At 37.8% G+C, this 16,240-nt stretch overlaps 1 protein-coding gene across 2 annotated transcripts in view; it reads right to left on the bottom strand.

The window, feature by feature from the left end:
* Positions 1 to 7,829: 7,829 nt before the first annotated feature.
* The window catches only part of tdrd3 (tudor domain containing 3), a 35,506-nt gene continuing 27,095 nt past the window's right edge, over positions 7,830 to 16,240 (bottom strand). The window contains exons 11-13 of one of the 2 annotated variants that reach the window (XM_056243025.1): positions 12,556 to 13,397; positions 11,622 to 11,747; positions 7,830 to 8,113 (exon numbers count right to left, since the gene is read on the bottom strand). In XM_056243025.1, the coding sequence (XP_056099000.1) occupies positions 8,075 to 8,113; positions 11,622 to 11,747; positions 12,556 to 13,397 (1,007 nt within the window). In that variant the 3' untranslated portion in view covers positions 7,830 to 8,074. Of the gene's footprint in view, positions 8,114 to 10,725; positions 10,966 to 11,621; positions 11,748 to 12,555; positions 13,398 to 16,240 lie in introns of those variants that run through there. The other variant, XM_056243024.1, reaches the window with a different exon arrangement.

Raw genomic sequence — 16,240 nt, 5'->3', positions numbered from 1 at the left:
ATCTTGCAATCTTTTGTAAACAAATCTAAATGAGCATTTCAAATAACATTCAAGTATTACATAATGGCGTAGTTTTGCATTGCTAGCAACTTTTAGCAACAAATCGATCCGCCTTTAGCAACTTCCCCTGACAGTTAGCTGAGTGACTGGAGTTAACAGGGAAACGGCGAAAATGTGAGTAAAACAAACGATTATCAGTTTAAACTAAAGGTTGGACTCGATATAGGGTTCCTTACAACTTACCAAAGCTCCGGTGATCGTGGATATTGACATGCGGCAGAATCATGTTTCCTCACAATTATATGAGCCGGATTTCCACGCCGGGGAAAAACAAAGCAAAGCCTGTGAACGCTTTATATAAATACAGTATAGGTGTAAATCCATGTGATCACTCATATCACTGTTATATATCATCATATCGTCCAGCCCTAAAACTGGTGTAGCTTTTTGTCAGTGTTTATTTAAAAACATCCAATTATGCAGAATATACGATGGTAAATATTGAATTGATGAGTTGTCAATACAATATATAACAATACAATATCCTAAACTCCTAAATTCTGCATATTGACACACAATAATAACTGTAAATCCGTCTTTCTCAGCCTGGATCCAGTGGCTTCTGTGAATCGCAGAGATCATTTGCTTCTCTTCTCTGTAGCTTTCAGAAGTCTGTAGAAATACACCTCAGATTTACTTAAAGCTCTTTCCCGCTTAAGATGTGTTTTCCTCAATTCTCAAGGAAGTATCGTGTCTATTAATGGTTAAAGCTATACAGTAATGTCTTCAGCTAGTCAGCGGGAGATCCTTTCATCTACACTGGTTGTATCTCTGAAGTAGTGAATGTTTTATTTGCAGAAGGATTATCATATTCATCCGCACATACCAAAACAATGTTCTTCCACAAAATGCATGCAGTTTTGTTTTTAGACGTTATATAGTGCACTGTACCTTTAACAAGCGGAAACTGCTTATAAAGTGTTTCCAAAAGCTTTTTTCTCCTGATTTCCACATTAAAGTAACGTATTCAGTTTTCTCAAACCTGTTGACCTCTTGAATCGAGTTTCATGATGAAGTGTGTCACAGATCGTGTTGAGTGAAGAACGAGTCTTTTCTTCTCAGAGACAAACGACCGTCGCATTTTACACACAAATGGATTTCATTGGCAAAAAAAGTTAAGCACAACTTGTGGAAGAATAAAAAAAAAAGAAAAAAAAAAGTGATTTGTGAAATATAATCTTGAAAGTCTAAATTCAAAACTCATTATTTCCATCAACATGTAAGGAGTAAATGTACAAGCATTCAGTTATAATAATAATACACAAATAGTGCAATAACTCAAGTGCTTCACAGCCCTCAATATGAACATCGCTCATTCAGAAACTTGGCAGTGTGTGTGTGCGTGTGCGTGTGTGTGTGTGTGTGTGTGTGTGTGTGTGTGGTTTCAACACACCTCGAGTTCACAAATGCCGTTTTTAATCCAGTGTCATTGTTGTGGGTCGATGTGCAAAACTGGTTTTTGGTGTTTGCCGCCGACATTCCTCATCCACCAGCTAATATGCAAATCCTGCGTCGGCAGAGACAGAAGAATATGAGTATTTGTGCTGGTCTACTTTAACAGGCAAAACACACTGGTAATGCAAACCACACCGACACATCATCTTCAAGCTAAAACTAAGCAAACTAAAGCGTTCACACTTGTCTATCAGCATAACATCTAGACACTTTGCCAGAAGTTGCACACTTAGGAAGAGATGTGAACGCTTGTGGCTTACATTAACACCAGACTAGCACTAACCTTAGAAACCGTGTAAACTTGAGTTGAGGAGATCTCGTTGGGTCATCGAGGTCCAACACGAACAGACGCCAGACCTGTAGATCAGTAACTTTCCTCGTCTGACCAGAGATAACATGGTATTACCGTCTAACCTCGTGTGTGAAAGGTTGACTTTGCCCTAAAATGAGTCATAAAATAAAATAATCCTATTTTTGGGACCAAAATGTGGTTTTGTTTGCCTCATTACTGCAATGCAAAATAAACAAATCATTAATTAAGTCTAAAATAAATTATATTTGATTGCTTTAGTATGCAGATTTTCTTTTGTATATTTATTCGCAAAGAGAGAAAAAATGACTGGCATACTTTTTATTATAATAATTTGATCAGTATGAAGAAAAACTATTGTAAGTAATAAGAAAGTGCTTAATTAAGGGGAAATAATGATCCTTAAACCAGGCTTGATATGATCTTTATATCTTTTTTCCTTTTGTCATGTTTTTCACTCAAATTCTCCATACTGCAATGCATAATAATAATACATTTCAGTATGAAGTCTGTAATACGAAATAATAATAATCATTAGATGTTTAAATAAATTGCCAACATTGTGTACATTGTTTCTTCTAAAACTTGAAATAATATATATACTTTTTTTTTTGGATAAAATAAAGCACCATTCACAATCCAAACAATTTATTCGAGCTCAGATTTGAGCTTTATAATGTGTTTAATTAAGCAGAAATAATGGTGCTTAAACCAGGCTTGATATGATCTTTATATCTTTTTTTCCTTTTGAATTTGGCGTGAAATATGATCCAGACAAATTCTTGCCATGTTTCACACTCCAAAATACTAAAGAAGCGTTGCACATTAGAAGTTGCTACATTAGTTTCATTGTAAGGGCCGTAATGAAGCACAAGCTCTTGAAGGGCCGCATCAGGAGCCTCAATGCTCTCGGTGTGGGGCCGCGAGTTCAAGATCAGTCTCTATACGGCTCCGCTCGACTGGATGAGACACGCTCACCTCGACCCAAACGCTCCCAGACTCATAAACTAAACCTGAGACTAACAAATCTATTGTGTCTGTGTCCTTTGCACTTCTGTCCCACAATGCCCCTGTGTTGAGGGGTGGTCCCGGGAGAAGCGCACATAAAGCATGCATGTGAAGCCTATATCACAGGGCTCATATAACAGCATTCCTCTTTCTGTTCACGCCGCTTATCGGGTTCCAGACTGGAGGAATGAAAGAGAAAACGGCATGAGAACAACAGCGTCAAAGAAAGAAAGAGCCCTCGTGAGAGAGAGAGAGAGAGAGAGAGAGAGAGGTTAGGTTAAGAGACACTAGTAAAGAGAGGAAAACCACTGTCGTTTGCCAGATGTTGCTCAGGAGAGACGTGATGTTTAAATGAAGAACCGACCTGGTCTCACGTGTTTCTTCTACAACTTGAAATAAAATAAAATAACTTGCATTTAAAAAAAATTGCAAATTACATTTTTTACATACAAAATTAACATGTTTTCCTCTCAAATTCTCCATTCTGCAATGCATAAATGATAAATAAATACATTTCAGTATGAAGTCTGTAATACTAAATAATAATAATACTCATTAGATGTTTAAATAAAGTACCAACTAAACAATTTCTCCTAAAACCTGAAATAAAATGCATAAAGAAATTACATTCATCCATCACATTTTTTTCCACACAAATTTAGCATTAATTATAATAATTAAAATAAATAAATGCATCTCAGTATAAAGCCAGTAATAATAAAAACAAAAACAAAAAAACAATATGAACCATTAGATATTAGATGTTTAAATGAAGTACCGACATTGTAAATTGTTTCTTCTTGAAATGATATAAAAATAACTTGCATTTAATTAAAAAAATTAAGCTTGATTTTGGGACCATTATATTTTTTCATACAAACTTATATTTTCCCCTCAAGCTCTCCCTACTGAAATAATCAAGTAAATAAATAAAACATTGTGCGTGAATGGATTTTTTGTAACAAAATAAGTTAAAACAAATTACTGGTATAATGTTTTAGTATAAAATCCAGTAATACTACATGGAAATCTAAATGAAGTACCAACCTTGTCTCAATTGTTTCTCCTAGAAGATCTGCGATGAAATGGAAACGGAATCAAATATTCGACACACAAAAGTCGATGAGAAATGTGAGTTCATTCTGAGATCTTGACTTTGGATTCCTGGTTGTTTTCCTCAGGAGGAACCGTGAACAGAACAAGCGTCGAGTGTGGAGAAACGGGACGTACCTTGAGTTACATCAGGACAAATGTGATAGAACAGCTCGATATTATTTTAACAAAGCTGCACAGGGATTATCATGATTTAATGTAACGGTGAAATGATGAAGGTCAAGCTCAGGCTGTCCTCAGACCTGTGTGTGGAAAACTGCATGCAATGATCAATGTCACATGACCTTATTATGTTTAATCATGTGCATTTTGGTGCAACTTTTGACAGTCTCACCAAATAATGATACAAGAAAGATTATGGTTGACATTCGGTTCATTTGGCAAATCAGAAATGGAGATAATGTTGGATAATGCACAAAACTGTGGTGTCATCCAGGCACTTTTTAATTGTGCATGAATGCAAAAAAACAAAACAAATTTTGTGCACAATATGCATGCAAAAAAAAAAAAAGTTAAGCACAATATGCATGCATGCATAAAAAAAAAAAAAAATGTTGAGCACAATATGCATGCATGCAACAAAAAAAAAATGTTGAGCACAATATGCATGCATGCAACAAAAAAAAAATGTTGAGCACAATATGCATGCATGCAAAAAAAAATTTGTTGAGAACAATATGCATGAAAAAATAAATTAAAAATGTTGAGCACAATATGCATGCAAAAATAAATAAAAAATGTTGAGCACAATATGCATGCAAAAATAAATAAAAAATGTTGAGCACAATATGCATGCAAAAAAAATAAAAAAAATAAAAGTTGAGCACAATATGCATGCAAAAAAAATAAAATAAATAAATGTTGAGCACAATATGCATGCAAAAAAATAAAAAAATAATAAAAGTTGAGCACAATATGCATGCAAAAAAAATAAAAAAAATAATTGTTGAGCACAATATGCATGCAAAAGAAATGAAAAAAATAAATGTTGAGCACAATATGCATGCAAAAGAAATGAAAAAAGCAGTTGGGTCGGATGCCATTCCAGACATAGCAGTGATTTGGGAGTGTCATTCGAGTTCAACCTTTTACTTTAAATGCCATTAATACTCTATTCTAAGATTATGTTAAACTAAAGCATTCACAATGCAAACAATTTATTAGACCTCAGATTTGAGCTTTATAAATGAATCTTCATTCCTGGTAAATTGGGTCACTGTTGCTGATGAATCTCATCCATTGATTTGCGAGCCTCTTTTTCTGCTGCAATACAGTCTGATGCTTATTATTAATATAGTGGGAAATATAACATATAGGTCTGACAATGTGAGGAGAAAGAGAAACACTGTTTCTTTCAGCCGTCGGTTGCTTTAAACTCTGACCGATGACAACATAATCCCATTAACAAATTGATGTTTTAATTCTTTTAAGAAACTGTGTCTGAAAATAGTAGCGTATTAAAGTCCGAGTCTCGCCTCGTGTTCAGAGTCAGATTTAACAAACTACTCCATTACATGAAGCCTCGCTCAGTTTGAGTGAATTAGCGCTCCTGTACTTCTTTGACTTTCTACATTAAAATAGGTTGTGTCATCCCGAGTGCAGAAAGTCAAAGGCTTTGTGTCACTGGCTTATTAACTCCAGTAATACTTTAATATTTCCAAACCTCAGTGACCAGAAACACTTCAACCCTTCGACTGCAAAAACACTGGAAGAAAAAGGCGTTTTTGCAGTTGTGTCGCCCACAGATGTAAACGTGAACATGTTTGCATGAAACTTGTTGATTTTACCAAGCAGTTTTTTAGCTTTAATTTAAAAGAAAGCATTTACATTATCAGATGAGAAATAAATGAGTGATGCTGATTGGTCAATACAGTGAAAGTGGATTATATCACAGCAAACACACAGTCGAAACAGTGAAATAATAGAAAAGCTGTTTTCTATGTGATTGTCAATGTTAAAGAACAGCATTTATTTGAAATAGAAATCATTTGTAGCATTATAAATGTTAAATGTCACACTTTTGATCATTTTAATGCATCCTTGCAGAATAAAAGTATTTATTTCTTTTTTAACCCATCGGTGCTCCTCGCATGACTGTCAAAAATGGCCTTTTTTATTATATTTCAATGTACTATATTTCAATTCTATTTTTATTTAACATTTTATAGGGGATTTTATGGTACTAAATTACATTTATGCAGTAGTTATAATCCATTCATTCACTTTTTGAGTTTCATAAATCGTGAATGCTTCTGAAGCACAGACATCTTTTTACAGATGACACTTGGCAAATTATTGCTGAATACTATTTACAATTTTTATTTGAGATATATATTTTCCAAAAACATGTCTAACTCTGAAATCAAAGCCATAAATCGAAACAAATTTGAGATTGATATACAAAAAAAATTGACGGCAGGTTTTGACCGCGAGGAGCACAAGTGTGACTTTGTTTTTAGGACCATTTAACCTGTTCAAATCACGTCCATGACATAGCAAGTGCAAAACACCTTTACCAAGTTTTGTACAATTCCAATGGTACAAAATAAAAAACCTAAACGTAACCCCAAAAAGACAAACATTTGAACAGCAGTGTAACCCACCATCAGAAACTGCCGCCCATCAATGATGCACAAGGAAACAAAATGGCAACTCAACTTTGACAGTGTTTGAATGTCAACAAAGAAGTCTTCTAGGAATCAGCCGGATCATTAACCCAGTCCTACACCCCTGCAGTGATGCTGAAATCTCAATGTTTATAATGAACAGTTGCAATGTTTGACGCCGCACACCCACAACCCAACTTTTCCCCAAAATTAAAGGAAAACAGTATAAATACACTTAATGAATTTACTTAAAGGGGAAAGTTCACTTCAAAATGAAAATTCTCGCCCTCAAGTTGTTTCAAACCTGTATGAGTTTCTTTCTTCTGCTGAACACAAAGGAAGATGTTTTGGAGAATGTCAGTAACCAAACAGTTCCTACTATGGAAGTCAATGGGTCCAGTTTGGTAACTGGCGTTCTTCAAAACATCTTGAACAGTGAGGAAAGAAACTCATACAGGTTTGAAACAACGCGAGGTCGTACAGGTGAAACTGGAAAAATCAGAATATGGTGCAAAAGTTCATTTATTTCAGTAATTCAACTTAAAAGGTGAAACTAATATATTATATAGACTCATTACATGCAAAGTGAGATATTTCAAGCCTTTATTTGTTATAATGTGATGATTATGGCTTACAGCTTATAAAAACCCAAGTTTTGTGAAAAGTTTTCATAAGCTGTAAGCCATAATCATCACAATTATAACAAATAAAGGCTTGAAATATCTCACTTTGCATGTAATGAGTCTATATAATATATTAGTTTCACCTTTTAAGTTGAATTACTGAAATAAATGAACTTTTGCAGCATATTCTGATTTTTCCAGTTTCACCTGTAGATTATTTATTTTGAAGTGCACTATCCCTTTAAGACGAGTCTCTGCTGCACATCTAATAACTCGCTGCTACTTCGCTGTCATCTGTTGTCATATTACCAAACAGCGAGTGCATTTGCTATTGAGGAATTTAAACATTTCCATTCTACCTGCTTATTTCTCAGCCTATAATTATGTAGTTGTGCTAGTTGTTTGGTGTGTGTTTTCTAGGCCACTTCTCATCACACATCTAACCTAATTTGTCGGCACTAATCAGTAAAATGTGGAAGTACAAGCGCAGCTATTCAGAGATGGTCTCCACATCACATGCTATGAATTATTTATATATATGCAAATGCAGAGCTTCAACATGCATACGATAAATCCCTCCCCAACCTCAATGCCACACACAATAACAAACACACATCAGGTTTGATGAGTCTTTTCTTCATGATTTTGCATGTTTTGACGTTGTTATTCTGAGCGAGTCTTTGGCTACGGATGAGATGTTGTTCATAGTGTCTTTTGTAATGTGAAAAATGATATCGGCCCACCGCAGAGATCTCGGTTTCAGGCGGATGCTATCGACTTACTGTGTTCGCTTCACTGGCTACAACAAATGAAGCTGGAGGGATGGCACACCGGTCCGATGTTTGCAGATAAGGGAAGACACGAGACGCTATATCACTGACTTCAGTCCTCACGACCCTTCAGTGCTTTAACTCTGAGCTACTCCTGTCCTGTCTGTCCTATGAAATAACACAAAAAACACTTCAAAATATGTGAGCGACAGATGGCAGATGGCACATTTAAACCCTGCTAAATATTAACTAGAAGCTAGTGTTCGGTGTCCGACTTGTGTGCAAACAGCAGCTTGTCAGACCTAATGTTTGATTAAGTTTCAGGTGTTTCATTTGCTTACAGGGATCGTTCACACAGAAATTAAAGTTCCCTCAAATCTGTGAGACTTACTTTCTTCAGTGGACCACAAACAAAGTTATTTGAAAATTTGTCTGTGTTTTGCCCATACATTGAAAGTCAATGGGGTCCAAAATGAAGACAAAACCAGTTGATATATTGCAGAAGAACGAGAGTCATACAGATTTGGAACAACATGAGTGAATAAATTATGGCAGAATTTTCATTTTTGGTTGAACCGTCCCTTTAAAGCTGATGCATACACATTTTCAATGGTAAAAAAAGTTCTCATATTCCAGTTAAACTATGACCAAGTGAAGCCCAGGGTTCGTTTTCACGACAACGACGCAATTAAAATGGAAATGTTTGTTCTTTGCGTTTTTCGTCAGGCCAGTAGATGGCGATGTTCTTTGTAAAGAAACACTACACACACCTATAGACTGACCACGTAACACTCATGTGCATGACGGCATCATTTTCACAGATTTGCATTTTTGTAGTTTACACGGAGACGATTAAAAAAAAAACTTGCACTTTGAAACGGGTTTCCAAAAGTTTGCGTTTTCAGGCCCTCAAAACACCATTATTATGTAAATGAACAGCCAAAAAACTAAAGGTTTTCTGTTTTTAGTTGAAAAGGTGTTGTGTAAACTTCCCCTGATCAAGTCCAGCTCACATTTCAATGGAAGCTCGTTTCCGCCACAAAATAAAACATTTTAAAAGATAATTGCGACTTTTTATCTCACAATTCTGACTCTATAACACGCAAATGCGGCTTCATATCATGCAATTGACTTTATATCTCCCAATTGTGCGTTATAAAGTCAGAATTGCGAGTTTATTTCTCACAATTGTGTTTAAATCTCACAATTCTGACTTTATAATCACGCAATTGTGAGAGAAAAAGTCGCAATTACCTTTTTTTTATTTATTATTCTGTGGCGGAAACAAGCTTCCATACATTTCACCCCATAATCAAATGGTTTAAAAGTTCAAAATCAAATCAAAAAGTTCAAATCAAAAGTTTTAAAGAAAGAAAAATAGAGTCTATTTAAGGTTCACTGAGATCATATGTACAGCAATGCATACGTAAAGTAAAGTGTCCCACTGAACTGAATGTGGGAGCGATTCACACAGACGCATGTTGTTCCGCTTTTACACACAGCAGCTTTACACACACCAGAAACAAAAAACAAATGACGCACTGAGCTTTGAACAAAAGAGTGTAGCGCTTTTATAATTATTAATATCAAGTCCTTTACAAATAGTCCCGGTGTACAGCAGCCGTTTGCATGGCAGGGTTCACAGAGTCCAGAATTCATCACATGTTCTGCAAGCCCTTACAGTCACATATTATTCAGATATGTTCTTCAATCTCATCAGAGATCAGATCAGTCTTAGAATTGAAAAAAACACCTTTGAGACCAAACACAAGTGCATCAGTCACGCATTAGTTGTTTTTGAAGTAGTGCATATCCAGCGCAGTAAACACCTCGCATTACAATACCATTACAGACGGTGCATCGGTTTTTTGACAATGCTCATTGAGTGAATCTCACGACAGCTCAAGTTCAGGTCACATTTGCTATGGAAGCTCGTTTCCGCCACAGAATAAAACATTTAAAAAGATAATTGAGACTTTTTATCTCACAATTGTGAGTTTACATCTTGCAATTCTGACATTATTTCTCAGAAATCTGAGATATTAACTTGCAATTGCGAGATATAAAGTCCAATTTTAAGGATAAAAAGATTCTAGTCCAATTCTATTCTTTTATTTTTTTCAGAATAGCATGTTGATATCTCACAATTCTGACTTTATAACACGCAATCGCGACTTTATATCGCGCAATTCTGAGATAAAGAGCCAGAATTGTGAGATGGGAAAAAAGCGGAAACAAGCTTCCACCCGAAAATCTGGGAATCTTTTTTTATATACATTTTCCATAAAGAAAATGAAGTCTATTGAAGGATCATTAAGACTTTTTTGCATTGTGACATTTTCATGAAGGTTATGCACACACCGAAACGTGTTTAACTTTTGAGTTGAGTTTTCATTGATTCTAATTAGTCATTTTTAGTCAAACTAAAGACACTTATATAATAATAAATAAAAAAAAACTTTACTTTTTTATAACAGTAAAAAGAACTGAAAGGGTTTATTTTCCATGCAAAAAAAAATTCACAATGCAAAATCTAATTTTTTATTTTAGGATGAAATATTCTGAGATTCACTTTATTAGCATTTCCTATATAGCTGTTAATATTGATGCTTCTGAAAAGGTACTACAAACCACATGTCTTTTTTTTTCTCCCCCAATTAGGGTTGTTTACTTGTGGATAACGAGATGATAATGATAATTACCTGCATAGGGAGAGAACATCATGTTGCATTTATACTGTTCTACAGAATCTACACAATGCTAGAAGTGCCTATTAGCAGAAGAGTAACAGCCCTAGTCCTGATCTAAGTGTGTTGGTTTAGCAAGAGCACTAATTGTTTGTTTTGTTATGAGCAAATCAAATGAGTTGCCTTGCTAGGGAAAGATTTGCGTGCGAGTGTGTGTCAGTCTCTTGCACGGGGCGGTTGATAATATTGTTGCGTCGGTCGAGAGCGTCGAGGTTGTCCGTCTCCTCCTCTTCGAAATTCAAGGGAATTCTCATAGTAAATGTCTTCGTCATCCTGTAAAGAAGTTACCAGGACATGAGTGACTAATGTTACGAATAAACGCAAGTCTAGTGCATCAGTCATGGCAAACAAGACAAGACTGCTCTTTAAATAAATACAACACAGCCAAAATTTGAATTTGGGAATTTGGTACGTGTGTCTTTAATGCATATGAACATTTTAGCATTTAAAAGGTCTGTTCCAAAACTTGGTGTATTTTTTGCTGCCTACATAGGGAACTGTCTACCAAGGTAGCGTACAAACTGAAATGAAACTTGGAAAAGGTTCTGAAACTCACATAAATAGTGAGTTTTACATTAGCATAATATCACAATGCTTTAATACAGGGGTTTTCAAACTAGGGTCAGTTAACAGTGTGAAATAACAAGAACAAGAAGCAAAACAATGGAGGATATGCTGCTTTGTATGCACTCTTCTTCACCTAATGCACAGCACATCACTGCGTAACTGTGCATATCGCCACCTAGTGGAGCTTCGGTCTCGTCATTCACCGTGCGCATGCGCTGTTGTACACGCACGCGGTCTCATAAATTGGGCTGCATGTGGGCTGAACCGTCCCGATGACGGAAGTTACGTCACGTGGACTGCGCAAACCGCCGCGGTCGAAGTTTACTTTGGCTTTAAAGTATCTCAGGGGATCTGATGCTTACCCACACATCCATGTGCAGAGGTTTGATATTGTGAAGCAGAACTTCTTCGCAGTTTCCGTAGTCGCTGAACACGACCACAGCCGTCGAGCCCGAAGGGTGGACAGCGTCGATTCTCGCCCGGTAAAACTGCCACGAAGATGCAAGGTGTTACACAAGTACACACAATGGAATATGCAACAAAAGCGTATGATAATTAGTGCCGGGCAACGATTAATCGCATCCAAAATAAAAGTTTGTTTACATAATATATGTGTGTGTACTGTGTATAAAAATATAGAGACTGCTCATGCCAATTTTCACGCTTGTATCACCAACTAAATGATTTCTTAAGCCTAAATTGCTCCACTAAGGTGGTGGCCATCTTGAAAAATGGCCGCCATCTTGAAATTTCAAGTAGCTGTGGGTGGCTTATTGTCTAGTGACCATCAGAGACTGCTCATGCCAATTTCCATGCTTGTATCACCAAATAAACCACTATATCACTTAACTGCTCCACTAAGGTGTCGGCCATCTTGAAAAATGGCCGGTATCTCGAAATTTCAAGTGGCTCTGACAATTTTCGTGTCAAGTGACCCATGGAGACTGCTCATGCCAATTTTCACGCTTGTATCATAAACTGAACGATTCTGCCAAACATAAGCACTTAGCCGCTCCACTAATATGCATGTATACATTTAAGAATTATTTTTTTTTAAATATAAAATATTTATATTTATGTATAATATAAATTATGTATAAATATATATACATGCAAATATTTCTTAAATATATCCATGCATATGTGTGTATTTATATATACAAAATAATTATACACAGTACACACACATATATATTATGTAAACAAACTTTTATTTTGGAATTAATTGCTTATAATTAATAGTTGCCCAGCACTAATAATAATAATAATAATGCAACAACAAACAAAAATAATCACCTTATTGTCTTCCCAGTAGAGCGCGAGACACTGGTCACCAGCTTTCCAGTTTTCGTAATTATTGGCGTCCGCTGGCTCTCTCTGACCTTTGATTGGCCCGGATCTCTTTCTGGGGGCGGAGTTATGCGTGTGGGTCTGCTTTTGAGGCGGGCCTGAAGACTGTGGTTTGATTGGACCGGTCCGTCTGAGCTCTAAATCGCCATTAGGGATCTGCGTGTTTGAAACCCCAGTCACTTTAATGAACTGGCCTGATCCCACATCCTGCGAAAAGTCTTTTTTCATTGCATCCTGGGAACGCTCAAAGTAGCCCGAGTTTGGCCTTTCTGGCTTGCCTTTCCTTCTGTTGTTCGCCTCATTTCTGGCTTTAGGATCTGGACCGGATACAGCAGGGTTTGAGGGTTTGGGTGCCGTGGATCCATTTGATTGGTTTCTCCTTTCAGGCCATCCTGTCCCATCATGCTCTTTCCATCCACCGTTATGAGGTTCCTGCTGGAAAGCCTTCGACCCACTGTGTTCCTTTCCTTGCGTCTCCCTGGGCTTCCCCGCCGTCGAGGAGAATGCAATTCTAGCATCTTGACTGTCGTTCTTCCATCGCTCTGATCCTCCTCTTCCCGTTCGCTCGCCATCCCTCCATTTCTGCGGCTGGGAGAAGGTGGAAGAGGCTGGGGTTGGTTTAGGGAAGTCTCCGTCCCTCTGGAAGCGTGGAGGCCTGTCGTTTCTCTGCGACCGTCCCTCACTGCGAGGAGGGTGTTTGAACGGGCCGGCGTCTCTGGAGAGGTGATCGGTGGTGGGGAACGTCATCTTTCCTGGGTGGTCTTGTAGTGAATGATGGTTCTTTGACTCTAGCGAGTTAATTATAAAAAAAAAAAACAGGAAGTCAATTGTGGCACAATTTGGGAGGAACATAATAATTGACATTAAAAATTTAATAAAAAAAAAAAAATCCACGTTTGCTGTGCTGCACAATTTGCCCAAAATTGTGATTATACATCAATATGTCTATAGAATTATGATAATAATGAGTTGCTTTAATGTGCAAATGTATGTTAAAGCGACTCAAACTGATGCAGATCATGTGGAGCAGCATTTACTGTGAATCGAGATCATCGAGATCATCATCATCAACAGCGGCGGATCACGTGTAAATTATATATTTATTCAATTCAATTGCAGTCATATTGCGATATTGGCTTTACAGTATTTTGATTGATCAACCAGTCCTACATGTTATGCCAATGAATGAAATAGAATATCTGTGATCAACCGATATTGATTTTTTTATGGCAGACGCCGATGAATAATATATCTCACAGCATTTCATTTAAAGATAGTAAAAACACATGCATAATTCCTGAAATTAAATTTATATTCATGACATAACATTGACTAAATTAGAAAAAGAATTTGATAATGAATACTGTAAAATAAACTGATTTATACTTTAGATGGCAACGGGTGATTCTGTAATCCTATTAATTAAAGGGTATTAATTAAAAGGAAATAAATTCAATTCCAGGACTTTCAAAGCACAACTTGAACTTTTTCAAGGACTACAATCTCACTAATCAAACAATATCTTTATTATCTTTCAGACTCTAAAAAAGATAAATAGATAGATAAATATAAACTAAATAAAGCACAGCAAATGTAATGACTGCGGTAACTTTAACAATTGAAAGGATACTATGACAAAGATATCGCTTTCTTTATTCAAAAATGATTTATTTTTCATGAATATCTGATTGACCTGAAGAATGAAAGCTGCATCATATACTTCAAAATACTTTAAGCACATTGTACAAACACTGTAACCAACTTAATCAATGCTTAAATTATATAAATGCTTATTTGCTGAATGCTGACAGTAGATGAGCATTTGCAGTTCTTTTACTAATGATAGAAAAGCAGACAGCAAACACTTCTTTGTATACCGTTTATTCATTTATTAGACAGAACTGTTAAACCGAGACAGTAAACTAACGTGAGAGTGAAAAATAAAACACATTAGCCAAACAGAAAAGCTTATCGGCCGATGAAGATAATTAAAAAAGGCCAAATATCGGCCGAGCATTAATAGAAAACATATTTCCATATTTGCTAAGAAAAGCCTGCAAAGATAACTCCAGCTCACTGAATAGCCTGTTGTTTCGCATATCTGTAGTGTCTTGCAGCACGAGTGCCACTGCATACATTTAAATCACCGCGATGAGACATGCGTCAGAAATAATAAGAGGAAATACCTAAGAGTTCTTTCACAAAACCCAGAGTGTCTCTTCATGGAAATATCACGCTACAGAACTATTACAGATCAGTGGGTGGGACCCACTCACGCTACAGACCTATTACAGATCAGGGGGTGTGACCCACTCACGCTACAGACCTATTACAGATCAGGGGGTGGGACCCACTCACGCTACAGACCTATTACAGATCAGGGGGTGTGACCCACTCACGCTACAGACCAATTACAGATCAGGGGGTGGGACCCACTCACGCTACTGACCTATTAGAGATCAAGGGGTTGGGACCCACTCACGCTACAGACCTATTACAGATCAGTGGGTGGGACCCACTCACGCTACAGACCTATTACAGATCAGGGGGTGGGACCCACTCACGCTACAGACCTATTACAGATCAGGGGGTGTGACCCACTCACGCTACAGACCAATTACAGATCAAGGGGTGGGACCCACTCACGCTATAGACCTATTACAGATCAGGGGGTGGGACCCACTCACGCTACAGACCAATTACAGATCAGGGGGTGTGACCCACTCACGCTACAGACCTATTACAGATCAGTGGGTGGGACCCACTCACGCTACAGACCTATTACAGATCAGGGGGTGTGACCCACTCACGCTACAGACCAATTACAGATCACGGGGTGGGACCCACTCACGCTACTGACCTATTAGAGATCAAGGGGTTGGGACCCACTCACGCTACAGACCTATTACAGATCAGTGGGTGGGACCCACTCACGCTACAGACCTATTACAGATCAGGGGGTGGGACCCACTCACGCTACAGACCTATTACAGATCAGTGGGTGGGACCCACTCACGCTACAGACCAATTACAGATCAGTGGGTGGGACCCACTCACGCTACAGACCAATTACAGATCAGTGGGTGGGACCCACTCACGCTACAGACCAATTACAGATCAGTGGGTGGGACCCACTCACGCTACAGACCAATTACAGATCAGTGGGTGGGACCCACTCACGCTACAGACCAATAACAGATCAGTGGGTGGGACCCACTCACGCTACAGACCAATAACAGATCAGTGGGTGGGACCCACTCACGCTACAGACCAATAACAGATCAGTGGGTGGGACCCACTCACGCTACAGACCTATTACAGATCAGTGGGTGGGACCCACTCACGCTACAGACCTATTACAGATCAGTGGGTGGGACCCACTCACGCTACAGACCTATTACAGATCAGTGGGTGGGACCCACTCACGCTACAGACCTATTACAGATCAGTGGGTGGGACCCACTCACGCTACAGACCAATTACAGATCAGTGGGTGGAACCCACTCACGCTACAGACCAATAACAGATCAGTGGGTGGGACCCACTCACGCTACAGACCAATAACAGATCAGTGGGTGGGACCCACTCACGCTACAAACCAATTACAGACCTATTACAGATCAGGGGGTTT

This window comes from Rhinichthys klamathensis, unplaced genomic scaffold (genome assembly GCF_029890125.1).
Source record: "Rhinichthys klamathensis goyatoka isolate OS25496 unplaced genomic scaffold, OSU_Roscu_1.1 h1tg000769l_1, whole genome shotgun sequence".
Lineage (NCBI taxonomy): Eukaryota > Metazoa > Chordata > Actinopteri > Cypriniformes > Leuciscidae > Rhinichthys > Rhinichthys klamathensis.
The sequence above is the reverse complement of the archived record's forward strand: the minus strand, read 5'-3'. Positions and strand labels throughout refer to the sequence as shown.